This window comes from Mchenga conophoros, linkage group LG6, assembly GCF_057382185.1.
Source record: "Mchenga conophoros isolate Kocher_MC1m ecotype Shallow Benthic linkage group LG6, M_conophoros_male_GT1.1, whole genome shotgun sequence".
Taxonomy (NCBI): domain Eukaryota; kingdom Metazoa; phylum Chordata; class Actinopteri; order Cichliformes; family Cichlidae; genus Mchenga; species Mchenga conophoros.
This window is the reverse complement of record NC_140531.1, coordinates 17,159,100-17,181,102: the sequence shown is the minus strand read 5'-3', so window position 1 is coordinate 17,181,102 and position 22,003 is coordinate 17,159,100. Positions and strand designations below refer to the sequence as shown.

The following is a 22,003-nucleotide window of genomic DNA, read 5'->3' as shown; positions in this document are numbered from 1 at the left end:
TTCCATTTCCAAGCAGTGACTAAGACAACCACCAGAGGGAGCTCTCAGACTGGGATCCTTCCTGGATTCTTGAGCTGGCAGGTTTTCTCAGCTCCTCTCAATAAGCCAGCGAATGTCATGTCAGCAGTTTCATCTTCTGCCTCACAAATGACCATAATGGCCAACATAGCAATAGCCAAATGGGACATTAAGTTATATGGAACGAATTAAACTGAATTACACACATTCGCTTTAAGGGAAATAATACTTAAGATCAGCTTTTCAGCCATCCCTGATGGCCATGACTACTAGATTTAAATAAAAGAACTGCACATAAAAGCCACCTTGACTATCTTATCACCATGAGTGGACATCCTAAGAAAGATTCGAAATTCTGTTTGTTCACTGGCAAAACAAACTGAACGGCAATGCACCTCCGCTACAGACAGTCACAGTCTGAAAACTTTATTACTTCTCAAACATATAAATACAGACGAGAATAGATTTCAATATTTACAAAATGTCAAAGTCAAAAATAAGAATAGGGGCCTGATTTTTCCATTAGGCCAAAATAGTTTTTATTTTTCTAACATGTCTTATTGTCAGACTGATGCAGTTGCGTCTCACACTACAGTGCGATCTTCACGAGGTCTTCTTCTGTAGAATCGCCCTCACCAGAACTGGATCAGCTCTTCCTTTGGTCTCTTTCTGAACCAGACCCATCAACTTGTTCAGAACTTTTTTGTTCCCGCTTCTGATCGCGTGAACCTGCAGAGAGGCACACAGAGGGATTTTTGGACATGTTTTTGAGATGTTTCACTCGTGATTACACGCGACATTGTGAGCCCTGACCTCATCTGGATGCGAGTCCACCACCTTCTGGCAGATGATGTGCAGCTGTGCGGTGTCACTAACAAGCCCCAAGTCCTGCTCTTGGGTGATCTGCAGGGCTGTCTTGCCTGGCGACCTCCACATCTCCTGGAACACCTAAGAACACGGAGAAACCCGTGAAACGCAGGTGAGAAGCAGAATACAAACAAGCGGTAGCTGGGTTGCGTGTGTTGAATGACAGACCGAAAGGGGATAATTGCATTGTCTGTGTAGCTGACTGACCTGCTTGGCAACTGAAGAGGAGATGTGTCCTGTTTCCTGGAGCTCCAGCAGCTCCGCCAGGGCAGAAGGAGAGATTGGGCTAAAATCAAATTAAAGCGGTAATTTAATCACACTTTAATAGATGGACTTGAATTTGTGATATAAATGGTAGAAGAGATGGGAAGAGGATTGCACCGAAAGGACAAAAGAATCAATCAACATTTGTGATTTGCCTGCGATGTTTTGTCTTTTCCTTGCCTCCGTGTTTATTCCATAGGCCAGCCGTTCCCAAAGTGGGCTTCATGGAGCACCAGAGGTCTACGATCCATGACCGACACATCCGAAAAATAGTTTTCTGCATCAATAAAAATGTACCCTTATATTGTGTGCATTACTTGCACCAACAAAAACTCTGATATGTTTGTGACACATCATCTCCACCTGTCATGAGATCACCCATTTTTCCTCAGGGGGCAACGAACCGTTGCTGCTGTTGCTGCATATGCAGCTATGCGACTGACAAGCACGGCGAAATATTCGACTCAGTCCACGCTGCGAGCACAAACCAGTGACACTGAAATATATATGCAGGGTTTTCTGGAGCACAGCAATACTAAAATGTATGATCGTTAGAAAAAGTATTCGTCGTTATAAACAAGGGCAGTGATTGTTAACCGCCACACGTTTTTGGTTTAATAGCAAAATAAAAAAGAAAGCTAAAATGGATTATGAAACTCCCAAGCTGTCCGTCAGCCTCAGAGACATCTGTAAGACAACTGCTGCACTGCAATCAACTGAATAAAAGCAGAGATTTTTAAATAGCTTGAAGTGATGAGATGAGATAGCCTTTATTTGTCAGTTGCAGGTCTTTTGCCCACAACCGAGATGACAGACGTTGCCGACCGTACATATAATACACAAACATCACATTGGGGAGACAGGTCAGGCTAGGTAGCGAGGAAAAAAACATCGAAATGTACAACACAAAAGGATAATACAGGAATGCACAGATATCAACACACCATAGCACAATAAACGCAGACAAGCAACATGGGAAAGAGTTCCAGTGTGTACATCTGATCTGGGACTGATCTTCGACTGCGCCTCCAGCTGACCCGATGTCCACATCAGAGGGGAGGTAAGCGTTGGAGGTGGTGTTGGATCCGGGGTAGGGAGGGTGATGCGTCAGTGAGTGCTTATCCGTATCAGTATGTGTTTGCGTGTCCATAGTTCAGCTGAGACAGTGTCCTTCGCCCTGCCAGGCTAAGTAAACAGTCTTCCAGCCAACCCAGGTGGCCTTGTAGGGAATGGGAAGGAACAGACTCAACACAGTCGTTATCAGGGAGTTTTTGTTTGGCTCCAGCCTTGAGCCCACAGCTGGTGCAGAAGGGGTAGCCGGATTATGATGGTAATTTTTCTTTTTGCAACAACTCATGAGAATTTCAAAGCTGTTCTTTAACACTCCAACACTGGTTTCTCAATCTCCCGTTGGAGAACCGCGAGTTTCTCCATGATGTTATTAACCTTCAGTTTTGTGGTGTTGTCATTCTTTTGCTCAAAGAGCAGATTCTGAGACCTCACGACCGCAGTCAGCTGTTCCAAGATGTAATCCAACGTCCGCTCAGAGGTGTTGTTCGGAACCCTGTTACCATGGTTCCGAATAGGTAGATATCTTCAGCGTCCTCGATCGACAGTCCCGCCAGGCACACGATCCTCCATGTCTGCCACCCGTCCATCGTGTATCCGGCAGGGAAAGTCCCTCCAGGGCACTCGGGCTCTCCCGAGCCAGGACTTCTCGTTGAGAAAAGGGTGTCAATAGCATTCAGAGACCAGTTGATCAAATCCATAATTCTCTTTAGGTTTTAGAAACAGACTGTGAGAGTGTGTTCCAGGGAAAAGTAATACAAAAAACACGAGACTAGACAAGGACATAAGAACTAAGCAGGGAAGATAAGGGAGAGGAGAAGGAGAAAAAGTGCGTCCGCCTCCTCCGAGAGCAAAAAAAAAAAAAAAAAAGTGTCTTGCACAAATGGTCAAAATAATTATAAAGTAATGAATACATCTCTGAAAATGTTACAGGCAATATTATAGTGAATTAGTTAAAGTTAAGAATCAACACCTGTGGGAACCCCTCGTGTTTTTTAGTAACAAAAATTATGAATAACTGTTTAAAATTGCAGTGAAGTGATTAACTCACTTCACTTTACACACCAATCAGGGAGAGAAAGCACAAACCTAGCCTCAGGGCATCTCGAGCTAGTCTGCTCCAAGTGCTGATCTCAAGCTTGGAGGGTTGCATCAGGAAGGGCATCGTGGGTAAAACCTATGGCAGATCAAATAAGTGGATCCGTCTGCTGTGGGAAGAGATTGGGCTAAGATGCTACATGGAGCAAAATGAGCCGTGCCTTCTAGGTCTCTCATTCCACGAGAAAGCACAGGTGACTGGTGCCGCCTATTGGGAGCCTTGACTCTGTTTACTACCCATGTCATTTATGAAATGCAATAATCCTGGAGTGGATTTTATATACATATATATATATATTATTTTTTTTTTTTTTCACTGTAGACAGATTAATACTTCTGTCCAAAGTATCAGGTAGTGTTATCATTTCATATATCCAGCAGGGCTAATATTCACATCATCGCCTCATCTTGTAATATTTCTTTTCAGCTTGTGAGGACAACTGATCAGGATATAAATATACATGAGCGCACTGAACGTATCGGCAAGATCAAATACTCAGGAAGGCACTAAGCTTTTGTGTCTCCTGTCGCTGTTTCCCCATCACCCAAGGCCAAGACAAACTACAAAGAGAACGTGAAAAGGACAGCAGCAGGTTTTTGACAAGCATTCGAGTTAGGAATAAGAAAACAGCCGAGTCCAGTGGACTGAAGATGAAAAAGAAAACATCTGATAATAGACCGCCTGTGAGCAAGAAAACTCTCCTTGTGAGCAATGAAGTCGATTCTTCAGAATCCAGAAAATGATGTTAAACTAGATGATAATTCAGAGGATGAAGGGTGAGAGTGGTAGCACAGCTGAAAAGTTAACAGAAATCAAAGAATGAACAGATGAGATGAAAAGAATAATAAGGTGTGAATATTCTGTTAAAATAGAGAGCTAAAGGTAATGCAATAAATAGTTGATACATCCAGAGTCTGCCACTTCGAGCTGCTTCTTCTTCTCTTTTTTGATAGAATTATGCAAACTTAATGAAAGAAACCTGAATATTTCACGACAACTCAATTGAAAAACCTTTTTGTAACAACAGAAGCTTCAGCTTCAGATTTAAGTTCAGCAATAATCTCCCCATATGAATTAGGTGGTTCACATAAAGGGATACTTTTGCTCATCCAGCTGTTGGGGACAAAACCCCCCCCAAAAAGGAAGCTGGGATCGAAATAGGGGGCCCTCATTATATTTTTTTTCCACATCTTCATATTTTTAACATTACCATCATGTGGGCCTGGTGAGACATTTCACAATTCTGTCATCATGCTGTCGCCATCCTGCCACAAATATGCCACTTAGTTTCACTCACAGGCAGCCCCCAGCAGTTTCCCTGGTGGGTGGGAGGGGGGGTTCTGGGACAGCGACATGTCTAAGCTGGATGAGCTCTTAATGACATGTCTGGAGTTTCACTTCTCTAGCTGTCCCACCAATATGCTTCCCAATTTCTCATTTCATTAATCCAAGTCAATGGCTTAGAGCCAGAGGAGCGAGAGGAAATGCGGGCAGGCCTGACAGGGCAGCAGAGGTCATGCATCAGACATTACTGTAACACTTGGAGAACTTTTATTTGCTAACCAACTTCCGGTTATTTCCTCCCTAGCTCCGAAGACTCAAAATATTCCTCCAAGTACTTATATGACTCAGTTTCTAAACCGCTTGCCACTCTTTGTTTTTCTTCAACCCTCCTCCTTTCAACCAAAGCCAGTGCAACGTTACGCATAAATAAACACGAGCTTCTTTGGAGTTTATTCGCACACAAATGCTTCACAACAGTCTGGCAACGGCAGATAAAGCAAAGCTCACACAGCATCTATGCTGACGTCAGTCCATTACTTAAACTTCATGTGTTGTGTAATGACTCCGGCCTTTAATGAGTTCAAAGAAATTATCATTGTGCTCCATTGCTAATCTCAGTTGGACCAACAGCTCAGACGCCTTTGACCGCCCTCATTTTTCTTTTAGCTGCAGTAATTATTGAACTGCCACTGTAGGAAAATTGCTAGACTGAAAGCGCTGAAATTAGTGTCGGACATTTAGCGTCACACAGTGCCATAAACAGAAACGGTGGGAGACAACAGGTGTTATTTATTCATAGCTGGTGGCCTGAAATGTACCTTTGTCTGTGTGTGCGCGTGTGTTTTTTTTTTCTTTAATGTTTCAAGTGTAAAAGGTACCATGGCAACTCTTTTCATACCAAATCAAAATCTCTTTAATGTCAAGAGTGTTTTAGAAGATCTTCAAGCTAACAGGCTTTCTTATTTAGGGAGAGATCAAGCCTTCAAAAAGCAATTCTCCAAAAAGCTTTCTCACTGACAGAATTAATGAATATCCCAGCTTGCTGTTGTATAGTTATGGATGAGAGTTATTTATGTATCTAAAGCTGTAGTGCTCTCCCTTTCAGATAAACATAAAAAAGCTTGAGCCTTACAATGATCAGCTTATTCAAAGCTATGTGTTTATCAGTTAATGAGTTACTTCCTATCACTCACACACACACACACACACACACACACACACACACACACACACACACACACACACACACACACACACACACACACTTCCCTAGCCGCTTACCCTAACCATCAAAAATGAATGCCTAACCTAATTGTAACCCTGACACTAAAACCACATTTTGAGTCTGAAAAATGCCTTCAAACTCGTGAGGACAGGCACTTTTGTCCTCCTAAGTGACTGCTGGTCCCCACAAATATAGTAACGTTCCAATTTCGGGTCCCCACAAAGATGTCTAGTGGAATTTATTTGTAACACAGAATCAATTTCTTTCATCTCAATGCATTGCAAACATTCAGAATATTCTTATTTTTTCTTTACATGAGTTTCCTGACACTCAAAATCCAGTTTATTTCTTTTATTTAGTAGTTTTCAGTCTGAAACAGACTGGGTGCTTCAGGGTCTAATGAAAAGGTGGAACAGAAAGAACTGGTTCACTCATTCAGTCACAGGAAGAATGTGGAAATCCCAAACAGCCAACTAGGAGGTTCAAAAAAAAGGGACTTTGCTACTGTGAGGCAACAGTGCTATCCACTGCACCACCATGCCACCCATGAGACCCCAAGTCTTTACCTGGCGGTTAGATAAATGCTCATCCTGGAACTTGGAGCATGTTTATGTGTCTGTGTCTCACCTTTGGCACACACTCATGTCTTGCTGTTTGAGGTGACCCAGCAGCTCATTTGTTACCCAGCCAATCACCTTCCTTGGCTCCTTCTTGGTTGCCTTTAACACAGCCTCAAAGTAGTCCACCAACCCATCTTCATTCTACATTGACATAAAAAAGTGATTCCTTCACAAACATATAATCTAATTAGAATCAAACAAGCAGAGCTCATCAGTATACAACTACATCCTGTTAAAGTCCAGCAAGCTACACAAGTAAGACCTGATCAACTGGCTTTTAAAGGAAAGAACTACCCTTCCTCCCACTGGCTGGTTTCACCCAGTTTCTCCCACTCAGAAACTCACCACCAGAGTGAAGCTGTGCTCAGGTAGGATGCCGTACGTTTGCACCAGCCTGTCTCTTTTGACACTTGGTAGCTCTGGCAGCCCTTCCTTTATCTTCTGCACCACTACCACCTGGCACGCATCAATGCCAGTGGGCAGTGATGCATCATCCTCATACAGAATCAGAGGGGGCAGGTTGGGCTCTGGCATAAACCTGAAAAAGGCAGGAGGGGTGAGTGAAAACAGGGAACAATGTTTTATCAGCAGTACGGGTAAGTTTGGGGAAAAAAAGGTCGTCTTGTGCTGTCACTTGGCCACCTGATCATTCGACTCCATCAGCCTTGAACCTGTCAATCATTCCCCTACCTAAACTACAACACATTCTTCGTCTGTTCACACTTTAGGTGAGGTCTGTTTAGCTACCTGTCAATCTCCAGACCCCAGTAAGAGGATCTTTCTCTGATTTTATAAACACTTACAATATGAACTTACACTCACCTGTAATCCTGAAGACCCTCTTTGTCCCTCATAGGTAGAGTCTCCCTACAAGACAAGGTGGCAGTATCAGAAATGATAGCTCAATATGTTTGTTTCTCTTGATGAGAAGATCAAACAAACATGAAAATACTCAAAACAAAGAATGAACATATGTGTGGGGATCCCTTTCAGTGAGCCTGCTTTTCTTCAAACTAGTGGCATCAGATCTGTGACCACTTTCACAGGAATGAGAAGAAAGATCCACAGGTCATCACCCCACACTGTTTAGCATGCTTCACCATGTACCTCGGATATACAAGACCTCATGGGAGGGAGGTACCAGAGGATGATCAAGGCCTCAGCTGCCTTATTCTGTGAGCTCATAAGCTTGTGAGTAGCACATAGCTCACAGATAACACAGAACGACGGCAGCATCCAAATGGCTCTATTCATCATCATTACCATGATGGTTTGTCCTCAGCAAAGCTCACGACTAATGAAGCAGGCAGAGATCCCAGTCACAGGGTGCTGTAGCAGTTACATCTTGGCATGAAGACGCTGCTTTTTCATCCTCTTACCCTGATTTGGAATCATACGCCCGGGTCTCGTTTTGCACCGTCCCTCCTCTCTGCAGGACATCAATCTGTCTCTGGATCTCATAGTCTGATGAATATCAAGGAGAACATGAACACAAATACAGAACCGCAAATATAATTTGGTGCTAAATGCCAAACACCTGCTGTTATACGCCGGTGATCGTTGACTCTCTGAGTGCTGCCACATTATAACTCTGATAAACAGCCTTTTGTTTTCCCTGTGACTTTTAAATATCAGTTCAGCCGCAGAGTAAATGTGAAACAACTTAATTGATAAATAACTGAAGCACAGCGCTGCTATATGCCAAAACGCACTTCCAAAACCTGCATCTCAAGTACTGAAATTTTCTGAGACTACTAGCTTGTTTGAAGTGAAGCTCAGTTAAAAAGTCAGCAAAGTTATAGCTGACACAAAATCTATGAACAGCTGCAAGAAGTCAGTTAATCATCACATGCTGCTATCACGCAGCTAATTGTTTGTGAATAGCTGTCAGTCCAAAAAACGTACGCTTCACAAGTTACTGTCAGTTTCAACTATACTTCCTGTCTTAATGCCTCTACATGAATCCAGCAATTTTGCTTTTACTAAACTGGGTCTATTTCTAGGCACTGACATAGTAAAAATATGATGGTTATGTCACACTACGCATGCTTTTTCTTTGCTTTTCTATAGCTATCAAATGAAAAAGAGGAATGTATAAAGCCTCATGAAAGGGAAATATTGGAGTCAAAGTAACGAGATTTATTCCTTCCAAGGTAACCAGACTGATTGGAGACTTCGGGAAGTTAGGGGTTCAACCAAGTAATAATCTGGTACAAGTATTTAGTTCATGGATTTAATTAATAAATGCAGCATGACAATTATGTTTTCATAGAGCTGCTAGTCAGATTAAAAATGACAAAAGTTAAAACTTTTTATCCCAACTTTGCTTCTTTCAGCTGCTCCATTTAGGGGTCAGCAGAGGGAACCATCTGCCTCCATCTCACTCTCTTTCTGGCAGCTTCCTCTGACACACCAACCCTATGCATGTCATCCTTCATGACCTCAATGAATCTTCTCTGTGGTCTTCCTCTTTCCCTCTTGCCTGGTTGATGTCTTCAACATCCCCTATCCATTATATCCACTTTCTCAACCTTGCCTCTCTAACCTTGTCTCCAGACTGATCAACCTGATGTACTCATTTCTAATCCCGGCGGCTCTGGTCACTCCTAATGACAAATAAACATCTTCAACTCTACCATCTCCAGCTCGGCCTCTTGTCTTTTTGTCAGTGCCACCATCTCCCTCTCACTGCCATTTCATAAACTTTGCCTTTCACTCTTGCTGCTATCCTTGGGTCCAAAAATCACCTCTCTTGTGTACCGTCCTTTGCTTTGGATGGTTGACCCAACATATTTAAACTCTTCTACCTTTACTCCTTGCAGCTTTGTGTTACCTCTGCCCCCTTCTCACTCACGCGCACATGTATTCTCTTTTGCTTCTACTGACTTTCATTGCTCTGCTCCCCAGAGCACACCTTCACCTCTCCAGCCTCTCTTCCACTTGCAATGTTGTCTGCAAACATCATAGTCCACAGAGTCTCCTGCCTGATCTCATCTGCCAACCTGTCCATCAACACTGCAAACAAGAAGGGGCTCAGAGTAGACTTACCTCAATCTTGAACCCATCAGTCACTCCTACTGCACACCTCACCACTCTGTACTCATAAATGTCCTGTACCACCCTCAGTTTTCTGCCATTCCTGAGTTCCTCATGCACTTCCACAGCTCTTCTCTTGGCATCCTATCTTATGCTTTCTCTAGGTCCACAAAGACCTCAGTGCAACTCCTTCTGACCTTCTCCATCCTTCTCCATAAACCTGCTCAAAGCAAACATATCATCTGTAGAGCCCTTTCTGTGCATGAAGCCATACTGCTGCTCACTGATCGTCACCTCACTTCTTAGCCTTCCTTCAATAACTCTTTCCTATAACTTCATGGTATGGCTCATCAAGTTATCCCTTTTTGGTGACTAAAGCTCTGCACATCACCCTTGTTCTTGAAAATTGGTATCAGTGTGCTTCTTCCTCATTCCTCAAGCATCCTCTCGTTCCCCAGCACTGTGTTAATCAGTCTGAATAAAAAGTGCATTGTTCTCTCTCCTAAACATCTCTGTACCTCCAAAACTATCTGTACAAAGTTCTTGGATGCTGCCTCTTAATTCTCTTATTCATCTTTGGCAAATGAAAAACTGTCTAGATTGTATTCCTCCACCAAGCATGGGTGAAGTTTGCACCCACGCTATTTTATTATGATCAAGGGAACATTCAGCAAATGTTTAATATTTGTGACACAGGGATGTAAAAATAGAAGTGATTTTACTTGATTGATTGATTGGTTGTAAAGGAAATGTAAGTGTAAAAATTTGAGAGTCAGCTTCCAAGTTTTGGATTTTTGGCTAATAAAGCCAATCTATAGAACATCTGCTACATATGTCATGTCAATAGTTCAGCAACTTAATAACTGTCCTAAAAAGCCGTTCACGCAATCTGAAGAAGAAAACACTGACAGCTTGTTCATTTTACCTCCGCTTTTAATACAAGAGCCATAATCAAAGTACAGCAGCACTGTGGAGAGCATAGTAACCAACTGTGAAGTATTACAATAGAATAGCTGCACTACAGCGTGTGTCAAAATCAGCTCAACATATCGTAGGCACAAGACATCTTGACCTGGACAATATTACCACAAGCTGGTAGATGCAGCTACCACAAAACGCAAAACTCTGAAACACCATTTCATCTGAACATGACCTGTTTAAATGCCAACTAAAAAAGGACTAAAATGTGTGAGCAATTATGCGTGCAGTTAAGACCCTTTCAGATAAAGTAAATTCAAAAAATAAATGAATAAATGCCTGAGGCGCTTTCTGCTATCCTTGCTACTGAGTCTCAAACTTTTTATCGGTGCTTACCTATAGCTCTGGCAAGGTATCGAATGCTGTTGATGTTCTTCACCTCTGTCCTGACGCCCAGTGGCTCTCCAGGTCTGTGCACCGAGACATTGGCATCCACTCTCAGCTGCCCCTCTGAGCAAAAAGAGGTAAATAGATGCACGCGGAGAGAGTTAAGTTTAGGTTTAGAAGTGTGGCAGCTTGGAAGCACGAGAGAAGGAGAGAGACAGAGAGTGATTTCCATACCAGACATGTTGCCTTGACAGGTGCCTAGAGCTTGCAGGATGAGCTGCAGCTCTCTGACAGCTGCAGCAGCCTCCTCTCCACAGCTCATGTCTGGCTCCATCACCAGCTCCATCAGACCTACACCTGAAGACAGCAACGTTTCACATCTCAAGGGTCTGAAGCTCAGTGATAAACCCTTGCTTTGTTGATTAACCTAATATTAGTTTTTAAAAATCAAAACATTATCACTGGAATTCTATGACTTTTCCAGCTGCTGCTGCTGTCTGTCAATCATAAAAACATCTTCTTAAAAATAGTTTAATTTCTTAATCAAAAGATGGTTTAGGAAAGTCAACTGCCAAACACCTGCTGCTACACGCTGGCAGCCCTCAGGCCTCTGACACATTATAACTCTGAGGTTTTTCTTCCAGTGACTTTTAAATACCAGTTCAGTGGCGGAGTAAACAGCTAATCAATGAGTAGTAAATACGCAGTAAATACAGTATTTGCCGGTGTCCATTTTTTAGCTGAAGTTCTTGATAAAAAAATTAATCAAGCAAAGACCGGTTTAGCTCAGTGACGGCTTTTAAATGGCATCAGGAGAATCACAGGAATAAGCTGCCACTATTGGATCTACAAGACATGAGCAGGACTGATTTATCATTGATTTTTTTCCATTGAGCAGACTCTTCCTCTGTATTGCTACCTGCTCTGTTGAGGTCTATGAGTGTCTGGCTGCGGACGTCATCGTGGAGACTCTTGCCGCTGTCCTGTTCCAGCTGAATCTGTTTGATGGTCACATTTTTTCTCATCACCTGGTTCCTCTTTTTCCCTCCAAGGAGGCTGTAAGTAAGCACGCCATCTACTGCGATTGGCAAACGTTGTTGAGTGATCTGGTATCCAGCCTAAAACAAGAAAATACAATACAAAAAAATTCAATAAAAAATAGAACCTGAAAACATGCCCCAACTTACTACGTGATTAAAAGACATGTCCTATAATTATTATGTTAGCCGCTATGTGAATTAAAGTATAGTGAAATATATGAGTGCTGGATAGCTGGTTGGTTGAAGACTGGTTTGTTAAATGCCAAAATGGCCCACATATCTCTGAGGAATGTTTCCGGCACCTTGTTGAACTGGTGCCATGAAGAATTAAAGCAGCTCTAAAGGCAAAAAAGGGTCCAATCCAGTACTAGCAAGGCATACCTAATAAATTGTCAGTGAGTGTATATGTGTTTAAAATAGGAATTTCATCTCCTCTTTAACTGAATGAAGAAATGATCCTTCACTTTGTTTAACCAATACATCCTTTTAATTATAGAAGAAAGACTGTTTCGTGAAGTCTTGCAGTAGAGTTTTTGCAGCGTCATGGCTGCGTGTAAAGGTCTGGCGGGGAGCGTCAGTTAGACACGGCGATTGGCTTGGCTGTCATAATGCAGGAGGAGCTGGCATTTCACTCAAGGTTTCTGCTCACAAAAGCACAATATTTCATGAGCTCCTCTATTCCTACAAGAACCTGCTGCCCCGAGTATTAATTTCGACGTTACCACGGCAACCACATCACAAGACCTAAACATTAATCACACTTATGCTAAGGAGACTGAGGACGTGGGAGAAGAGATTGGGGGGGCTGTTAGTCACCGGCTTTTTGTACAATGCGCCTGATCGACACAATCAATCACCTCCACAACTCCTCCTTTTAAAAGAAACAGGAAGAAAACAACACAAGATTCCTGGGGATGTTCTTTTTCAACTTCTGCTCCTCTTGGTGGATTTGATCTGTAAATCTGCAAGATTTTGTGACTACCGTTGCAGCTCATCAGAAATCCCCCCCTTTCCCACTTAATCCTTTCACGAGTTTTGTCTCTGGTCATTGAAAATGACAATTTCTGCAGGTGAAAGTGCAACCAACTACTGACATTAGGGAGCATCTGAATAAGTGGAGACCATTTACATTTCCTGCATAATAAATCAGCTGCTTTTTGGATGAGCCATGTTTGCTGTTAACAGCATCCTTGTACCCACATTAAGCTTTCGCAATTACTCTGTGACAGAACACGGAGCCCTAATGAGCGCTTCCTGAGACTCGTACAGATGCATGTCTGCTCACACGCCGTTTCAAGCAGGATCAAACGCGCACACACACACACTTTCAACTCTTTTCCACATTGTGAGCCCCTGAGTCATTTTCTGACTCATTCCAAAGTCTAAACAAACAAGACTCAGTCGGTCGTCTAATTCCTCACCCCTGCACACCGATGTTTTTCCTCGGCTACCCCGCCGAGGTCACAAAGACATTTCATTTCTCTCATTAAACACAAGTCAAAGCTTCAATGGCCAGGCCATGTCTGTTTATTTGGAAACTTAATATCTCAAGGAAATTGTAATTATTTAGATGAGCGTGGAGCTGCTGAGGCATGTTATTAAAGGGCTGTTAAAAACTTTATATATGTGCCTTGCCTGCCATTTCAATTCAATGAAGGAATGCTGCTCGGACAGCGGCATTAATCATTTAATGAGCAACTGTGGTGTTTTACAAAATGCAATCAAGGATTTCTACTGGAACATATCAATAATGTACAATGCAATTTACAAATGTATTTTTCAAGGGCGGGATAATTTCTCCCTCGATCCTGTTCCACGTTTGGTTTTTACGAGCACAGACTGCACTCAAACTTTTGGTCGAATGTGAAGAATATTCCATCATCTGCATAATTAAAGCCATTCTGACTCTGAGATTATCAAGCTGCTTCACTGAGACAGACCACCCTCTTTAAGCAGCTGTGAGAGTAATGGAAACTAAGTGATTATAAAGCAGACCACACTAGGTATTTAAAACATCAATAAGGCTTTGGGATAAAACCTACTGGCACGAGTTCTCAAAAGAAAAATAATAATCTTAATCCTGCCGTGTGTGTTGAGGATGAATCCAAAGGAGATGATGTAAAGTTCTACAAACATGCAAGGAAGCGAGAGGAGCCCAACAATAATCCCCGCGCTTCTGGAGGGGATTTTGCTGGAAGATTGATGAACTTTGAGAGGAGACAATGTATCATTTACAACAGTGAAAATGTGCACTGCTGCCACAAAATCAGTAATTCCCCTAAAATTAAACGGGAGAACGTCAATCTGTAAAGATCTGCATATAATGGATGTTCTTCATCATGCTTATGCAGTCACATCTGCTCACAATAAAGTCAAGTTAGATGAGAAAGTAAATAAATAAAACCACCAGCTAAAATTTTTTGTTTTTTGCTTGCTACTTCAAGAAAGTACTCTCCATAATGAACTTCTTTGAGCAGTTTCATTGAAATATGGTACACTCCAAAGAAAATGAAACTTTTATTTAGTCCATAATTACCCTCTTCATTACTTTGCCCAAAGCTCTGTTAGCAAAATGTCTTACCAGGGCTGGCTACACTTTGAAAACAAACTTGAAAAGTAAAATTCTCTTACACCTTTCTTTTGAGAAATTTCTAGATTTATTAGCAGGAGGTCTCTGTTGGCTAAGTCACTGTAGAGCTCCCATGACATTTTGTCTGTTCCACCCAAGCCTTAAAATGTCATTTATAATGGCAGTAAAATTACCCCAGGGCTACTGAAGGGTTGAGAAACCTTTCCATGCAAGCACTCCATTACAGAAAGCAAAGTGAATATGACTTGGGCAAGACAGTTTAATGGAAATATCACCGTTAAAGAGGGTTTTTTGGGAGGTTGGGGTATCTCTTCCAGTATTGCTACTATTCAGCTTATACATCCTGCCGTTAGATATTTAAATACTGCATGCCCTGCCCCCCTGTGACCTACTCCTGTGGGGGCCATGCCTGCTGGGGACGTTCAGCAATCCTCCTCACCTTCTTTCATGTTCTCTCTTACATGTCCTGTTTTTTTTTTTTTAATTTAAATAATATGTTTAATTTAACATTCACTTATTAGTTTTTCTTCTCTCACTTCAAGATAAAAAGTTTTTTTTTCTCTGTTTTTCTATTTATGCATGAATTTGCATGTTGATACACACCACAGCATATAGACATTCAGCAGCCAACTACAACATTAGAGCCTGCAGTCACAAAGGCCTTGTCACTTTTGTTTTCTTCTTTTCCCATTCGGTGCATTTTTCTTTTCTTTTTTAAAGCCAATCCCCAGTGATTTAAAAAGTGCAGATGAGATGAGAATTAGCACATCCAAGTCTGAGTGCGTATTCCAGGTCATGGAGCAATTACTGCACCAAGTGAAGGGAGTTTAAGCATCTTGGGGTCTTAAAAGCTAAATTAGGAGTGTGTTTGCTTTGCAGCGGGATGCTGTTTGGCAACACCTTTGAAAGTCCTGGTTACTGAATTGCATCTCTTGGCTGCATTTGTGGTGTTGATCTCTACTGGCATGTTTTAAATGCAATTTTCTGACCACCAGTTTTGGTGGGTCAAAATCTAGTAACTTTTGTATTATGCTTAGCAGGTATCTGTGGTTCTGTTTGTGAGATGCTTAGCACTCTACTCTCTCCTTCGAATATGGGCTTCAAACCAGCAACATGATATGATGCTAACAAAATCTCCAAGCATAGCTTCAGAAACCTATGGCTGACATCACAATGGCTTTGTCCATTTTTTTTTCTTTACATACACTCTATGAGTTTAGCACACACTCGAACTTTACACTGCTACAAGTTTTGGTTTGGCTGGATCCGTTCTGCTGCTTTAAAAGGGGGCATTCAACAGTAACCATATGGATAGTTTCAATTAAGAGTGCGATAGCCAACATTACAAAACACAAACATCCACTTTAAGAAAATGGCCGGCAGCCAATATCCAAATAGAGCCCATTATTGGTTAATGACTGGAGATCATTCAGCCTCTGCTCACCCAACTATTTTACTTTCACTATTTAATTTACAATTTATAATATTAGCTCACAGTTAATATGATAAGTTGTGAATCTGTGCAGTTCCATCCAGTTACTTTATGTTTGGTTTTTCCAATTCTGATAATGACTGAAATTAAGTAAATAAAAGAGAGAAAGCACAAACTTAACAGCATGGAGGAGGCAATGACCTGTGGATAATAAAAAAATTGAAGTGAACTGAAGGAAATGAGCTGGCAAGTTAAAAGCACTGGTCATTTTCAGTGTTATTTTTCTGTGTATGTGAGGAAAACACTGCCTTTTTGCTTTTTGCTTCTTCTGCAAGACTTGCTCACCATTTAAATTAGAGCTCACGGCTGGGAGAGTTCACCGGAACAGTTGTGATGGAAAGGCGGGAAGCAGACGAGCACAGCTTGCATAAAAGTCAAAGCAAGGAAGCAGCGTGGAGGATGATAATGAGTCCTGTCTCTTAGATAACCCCTGTCTCCTGTGCTATCACTCTCCTTCCCACCGATCCATAGATGCTGCACAGAAAGTGACAACCGAGGACAGGAAAACGAGAACTTACAGGGAGGTCAGCGTAAAAGTAGTGTTTCCTGTCAAAAAGCGACTTCCTATTTACGGCGCAGTTAAGAGCCAGTCCTGTCATCACCGCTGCTTCGACGCAGCGCTTGTTCAGGACCTGGGGACACACGGGGACATTATGGGGACAGATGATCTAAGAATGACAGGTTACGTTTATTCTAATCACATGAAGCATAACTTACAGGTAATGTGCCGGGTAAGGATGCATCGAAGAATGACACCAGGGAATTCGGAGGAGCCGAGAAGCGAACCGGAGCGCCAGAGAACAGCTTGGTACTGGAGTTAATCTGAGCATGAATTTCCAAACCCACCACGCCGACCAGCTGCTGGGGAGCACTGAGACACGCGGTACAGAAACAAAAAACATGAAAGAAAATTCAACTACACAGGTGGGCTGTATTTGTGTACTATGGCAAAGGAAAATACAATCTGGCTTTGAGGTGTTAAGGAAATGAGCAAATTTCGTGCGGGTTATGGGTTTGAAGTGTGTTTAGATGCCTACAATTACACTTTATAATTGGCAGCGCTTTTGATGTACACTGTTTTCTCACAAAGGAAGCAAAAGCACAAAAGAAGTAGAAGAAGAAGAAAAAGAAGATGTTTTTGTCCTTTTCCAAAGAGTTTGCAAGGACATCTTCCCATATGGCTCTGAAACTACGTTCAGACACTGGGACCTTTCACCTTGAAAGGCCTTATTCTGTCAGTTCATATTCTGCTTTAATAAATTCTGCATTCAATAATGTATGCAGAAACCTGTGTTTTGTTTTGTTTACAGCCCAGAGGCTGGGCTTGGAGACTATAACTTAACTTAAGCCCTAAAAACTTTATTCTGACCTACTATGTGGCCGACAGGAGCAAATGCAGGTAGGCTGCAAATGACACAACTTTATGAAACTACACTTTCTCAGTTCATTAATAAAAACTTGAAAAACGCCATAACAGACTCAAAGATGAATGAACGGCACAGCACGAGTCAAAACAGCTGTTCAGTTTCTGGCTTTGCTTTTGAAAAGTTAGTGTTTCCACTTCTGGTCCCACTTACAGTTTCTTGGTAGTGTCGTGGTGTCCTGACAATATGAAAGTTAAGCTCACTTTCAGGCACTGAGGATTTTTTTTTTAAACAATCATCTAAATGAAATATAATCCTAACAGAGAGAGTAAATAATAATCTTCTTTAGAGCTGTTCGATATAACGATATATATCGGATGATGATATAAAAACATCTATCGTTTCATTTTACGCTATCGTTTGTTTGGTGGTGTGGCAAAATAAACTGTTTACGGCAATATTTTTTCATCGTTCTGATGGTCACTGTAGTGGCTATATTAATTTCTTAAAGTTCTCTCTTTCTCTTATATTTAATATAACCACACTACGGACGGACAAGCGCCTGTTTTTATGCGTTGTGGTTAGCAACAACGACGGTAACACCTTCGCGTGTCCGCTTGTTTATGTTCCACATAAACCTTTCACAATAAAGCTCAAGATCCTGTTGAGACTTTTCAAAATAAACTGAATCACGTGAAAGAGCAGATTATTTACGGATGAGAAGTAAAAAAAAAAAAAAGCCGCTTTTTGCTTGTATCTAGATACAAGCAAAAAGAATTGCAGCCACAGTTATATCTGTGACCACTGAGAAAAACTAGTAGGAAAGCTTAGTGTCTGCAACAGATGTTCTACTCAGGTGCCACTTTGATGTTCAATTCAATTCAATTCAATTCAGTTTTGCTTATGTAGTGCCAAACCACAACCACAATTGCCTTAAGGTGCTTATACTAAAGTAAAGACCCTATAATAATACAGTAGTTATTTAAATTGCATTATGTTGTAGCCTTGATTTAATATCCTAAAGGAGTGTGACTGGTACATAGTGGACTGATATTGTGTAGTTTCTCTCAGCTGAAACATGCACGCAATCCTAAAGCACTCTTCAGAGATGAAAAGCTTAAAATGTCTGTCTGCATTAATCTGTTTAACTCGTGGCATCCTGTTATTCAGACACAGACTGCATTTGATGTATGATACACTGCACGACAGTAACATGATTTCTGCCACAGATGTAAGAGGCTTGGTGAGCATCCTGAATGAAAGGCTCCATATTGTCTTATTCTGTCTCTGTGTAATCTTTCACATTGCACCACACGTTGACGTCATCTGTTATTACAGTGTTCTAACGGCATCCTGTGACCATGGCAGATGGATAGCTTGTATCTTCGAGTGACTCTATGGACAAAAGCACAGAGACTGCTGTCTGTACTGTTGCCTTAACCCTTTGAAAAGCTAAATAAAACTGATAAAGACAACATCGCCTTAGCAAAAGGCACCCCCTGGTATCACCAGGTCTCTAAATGTCCTCCTTCATTACACCCATGAATTTTCTCTGTAGTCTCCCTCCATATTCAACATCCTTTATCTAATATGGACACACAATGTGTGTTTTTTCCTTAGCTGCTCTATAGATTTCACATAAAACAGAGTAAAAAGAAAAATAACTAATTTTAAATTGGGCTAGAAGCATAAAGCCACATGAAACTGAACTACTTAAGTAGAATAAAAGTAACATGACTTTTTTTTTTTTTGCTCCAAGGCAACCGGTTGAGTATCCAGGAAGTAGTAAAAATCTGGTACATAACCATACCTAAACTGAAACTATGATGGTAGTTTTTTAACAAACTTTTTAACAAATTCACAACAACCCTCAGCATGTCCTCCTCTACCTCCATGAATCTTCTCTGTTGCCGTGCCTGGCAGCTCCATCTTTAACATCCTTTGTCCATTGTATCCACTATCTTGGCCACTCTGTACACATCTAAACCACCTTGGCCTTGACTCTGAAACGTTGTCTCCAAAATGGTAAAACTTGAACTGTCACTCTGATTAACTTATTTCTAATACAGTCCGTTCTGGTTACTCACAAAGGAAATCTAAACACCTCCAGCTCAGCTTCCTGTCTTTTTGTCAATGACACCATCTTCAAACCATACATCCCACTACCATCTTGCTGCTATCCTTGTGTCATAAATCCCTTCTTGACACTAATCTCCGCTGCTCCACCCTGCCTGCACTTTTTTCTTCACCTCTTTTGAGCGTTGTCCTTTGCTTTGGTTGACCCCAACTTCTTTACCTCTGCTTCCTGCAGCTTTACTGTTGCACCTGCTGTACCTCTCTTCCATGCACACGTTCTATCTTGCTTCTACTGATTTTCATCCATTATTATTCCTCATCTATCTTAGGTCAAGCCCTAAGAAAATCTTTGCACCGTTAGCTCAGCCACTAGATTTGTATCACCTTCATAACTCCACAGCAGAGTGGCGCAGCGGAAGCGTGCTGGGCCCATAACCCAGAGGTCGATGGATCGAAACCATCCTCTGCTAACTGTTTTTAACCGAGCCACAAGATAAAGCTTATACTCCAAATGCCGTTTAAAAGACTAATAAACGTATATTAAGCTGTTCGACCACATGAATGCATAATGTTCAGGGCGTATTTTGTTGATGAAATCGCGAATCATGTCGCATACGCAGTAATGTTCTTTTGTCTGCAGTGTTTTTTACCAGGCTGACAAGTGGAGGCTGCCGTTAATGACTTTTCTCACCCGGCTGCTGTTAATAAGAAGACCCTAAAGAGGTATTATTATAGCTCAACACCAAGGCAACATGCAGGTTAACCTGCAGGTCAGAGACGATAAACACACGCACACACAATAACTCAGCACCCTTTCTTACCTTCGTGCCCTCTGCGGGAGTTGAGCGTGGCACTGTGGGCTTGTGGTGCTCACGGCCCTAACTGCGTACGAAGCCTTTGGACGCAAGGCTGATATTTGTTTTATATTATTGAGCAGCTCACTTGCTGCAACACAGGAGGCAGCCATGTTGGTGTCGCTGCTCTGACAAACACGGGAATTGTAGTTTTTTTAAGTAGCAGTTAGTATATAGGCCTACGCCGCTAGCTGAGGTTTAAAACTACAAACCCCAGCATTGTGTATTTTCCAGCTTCCGAGTAAAGAGGCATCATTTCCGGTTTGAGAACTGGCGGGACTTCTTCACTGGATAGGAGAGAGGCGGGTTGTTTACAAGCCTCGGAGTTTGTTTAAACACACAGAAAATGATGGCAACAAACGGAAAAGACGCGTATGGGGTCAATGAAGAGGCGCACACAGCTGCGGTAAACGGAGATTGTGCAGAGGCGTCGCCGCAGTCGAAGCGGCCGCAGAGGTTCACCTTCAGCTCCGAGCCCTCCATCGAGGATATTAGGCGCATGCAGGCCGATTTTACGGACGAGCGAGACTGGAACCAGTTTCACCAGCCCCGCAACCTTCTGCTGGCCATGGTCGGGGAGGTGGGCGAGGTGGCAGAGCTCTTCCAGTGGAAGGGAGAGGTAGCCGAGGGCCTGCCGGACTGGACCGAGACCGAGCGGGAGCAGCTGGCGCACGAGCTCAGCGACGTGTTGATCTACCTCGTGGAGCTGGCCGAGAAGTGTCGCGTGGATCTCCCACAAGCGGTGCTCCGTAAAATGGCTCTAAACCGTCTGAAATACCCCGCCAGCAAAGTGCAGGGGTCAGCCAAGAAGTACACGGAGTATAAAGACTGATGGACGAGGGGGAGAGCACTGGTGGAGTGTTTGCTGGACCTGCTGCTGTTTAATAAAGACCCACAAACGCTGCACAATCATAGCTCGGTTTAAATGACATTTTCTGGGTTTACATGTTAGGAAACCACGAAAACCTTCAACTGTTGTGTTATCTGGGAGTTATCCGAACTCAAGGAATATGTTGGCTTTTACTGAAGTTCACTTTTAAGTCCTGAGTTTTAGTCTGACCTTAGCTGTGCCTCTGTTAGTTTAAGGTGGGACTGTTGCGCATCGCCTTTCGGGGGTTTATTTGTCACTAAACATTTTAAGTTATTTAGATTGGCTCCAGTGTCAGCACGGAGTGGAGTGTTGATCAGTGCCAAACTGGCAGTCTCGTCTCTTTTTTCCATCCAAATGTATCAGCATATTTTTCAAATTTGGATGTTTTTATCATTTTGTCATAAGTAAAAGTTGAGTCCGAGTCATGTTTTCACTCAGCAGTTTTGTGTTTTAAAGGATGAAACTGGATTAGTAATCTGTTAACCAGCCTGCAGTTGATTAAGCAGTCTTGTACCTTAATCGATGTTTTGATTTCAGTCACATGTCAGGTCATCTTGCTGTCCACTTTATTTGCTGATTCAATAATGTCTTATTATTCATGAAAAGGCAAGTTACGTCCATAAATCAGGACATTTGTATTTGGGCTGTAATAAAGAGCAGTTACAATCCATCCTTTTTTTTTTCTTTTACAAGTTCTTTCTAAGACACTATAATCACGTGGAAGTGTCCCACACTCACATGAAAACGAAAGGTTAAGTGAAGTAAGGATGAAAGGATCCTGTATTTGAAATTGTGTATATATAGCACTGTGCAAACGTCTTGAGCCACCTTTAATTTTTTTTTTAAAATTCTGTTAAAACATAAATGTATATGGAAATTCAGCATATAAGACAAAAGCAGTTTGTATAATTCTGCCAATCTTAATGTCCA

At 42.0% G+C, this 22,003-nt stretch overlaps 2 protein-coding genes across 2 annotated transcripts; one reads left to right on the top strand and one right to left on the bottom strand.

The window, feature by feature from the left end:
• Positions 1–419: 419 nt before the first annotated feature.
• On the bottom strand, positions 420–20,352 carry gatb (glutamyl-tRNA(Gln) amidotransferase, subunit B). The gene is made up of 13 exons (XM_085276511.1): positions 20,170–20,352; positions 16,626–16,779; positions 16,427–16,540; positions 11,706–11,904; positions 11,021–11,143; positions 10,796–10,909; positions 7,825–7,909; positions 7,268–7,312; positions 6,791–6,983; positions 6,453–6,586; positions 1,093–1,171; positions 832–966; positions 420–747 (listed from the first exon to the last, which is right to left on the bottom strand). Exons 1-13 carry the CDS (start codon positions 20,313–20,315, stop codon positions 622–624), a joined length of 1,647 nt encoding a protein of 548 aa, XP_085132637.1. The 5' UTR covers positions 20,316–20,352; the 3' UTR covers positions 420–621.
• Positions 20,353–20,451: 99 nt separating this feature from the next.
• dctpp1 (dCTP pyrophosphatase 1) lies at positions 20,452–21,743 on the top strand. The gene has a single exon (XM_085276512.1). The coding sequence runs from the start codon at positions 20,549–20,551 to the stop codon at positions 21,032–21,034; it is 486 nt and encodes a 161-aa protein (XP_085132638.1). The 5' UTR covers positions 20,452–20,548; the 3' UTR covers positions 21,035–21,743.
• The last annotated feature ends 260 nt before the right edge of the window (positions 21,744–22,003 follow it).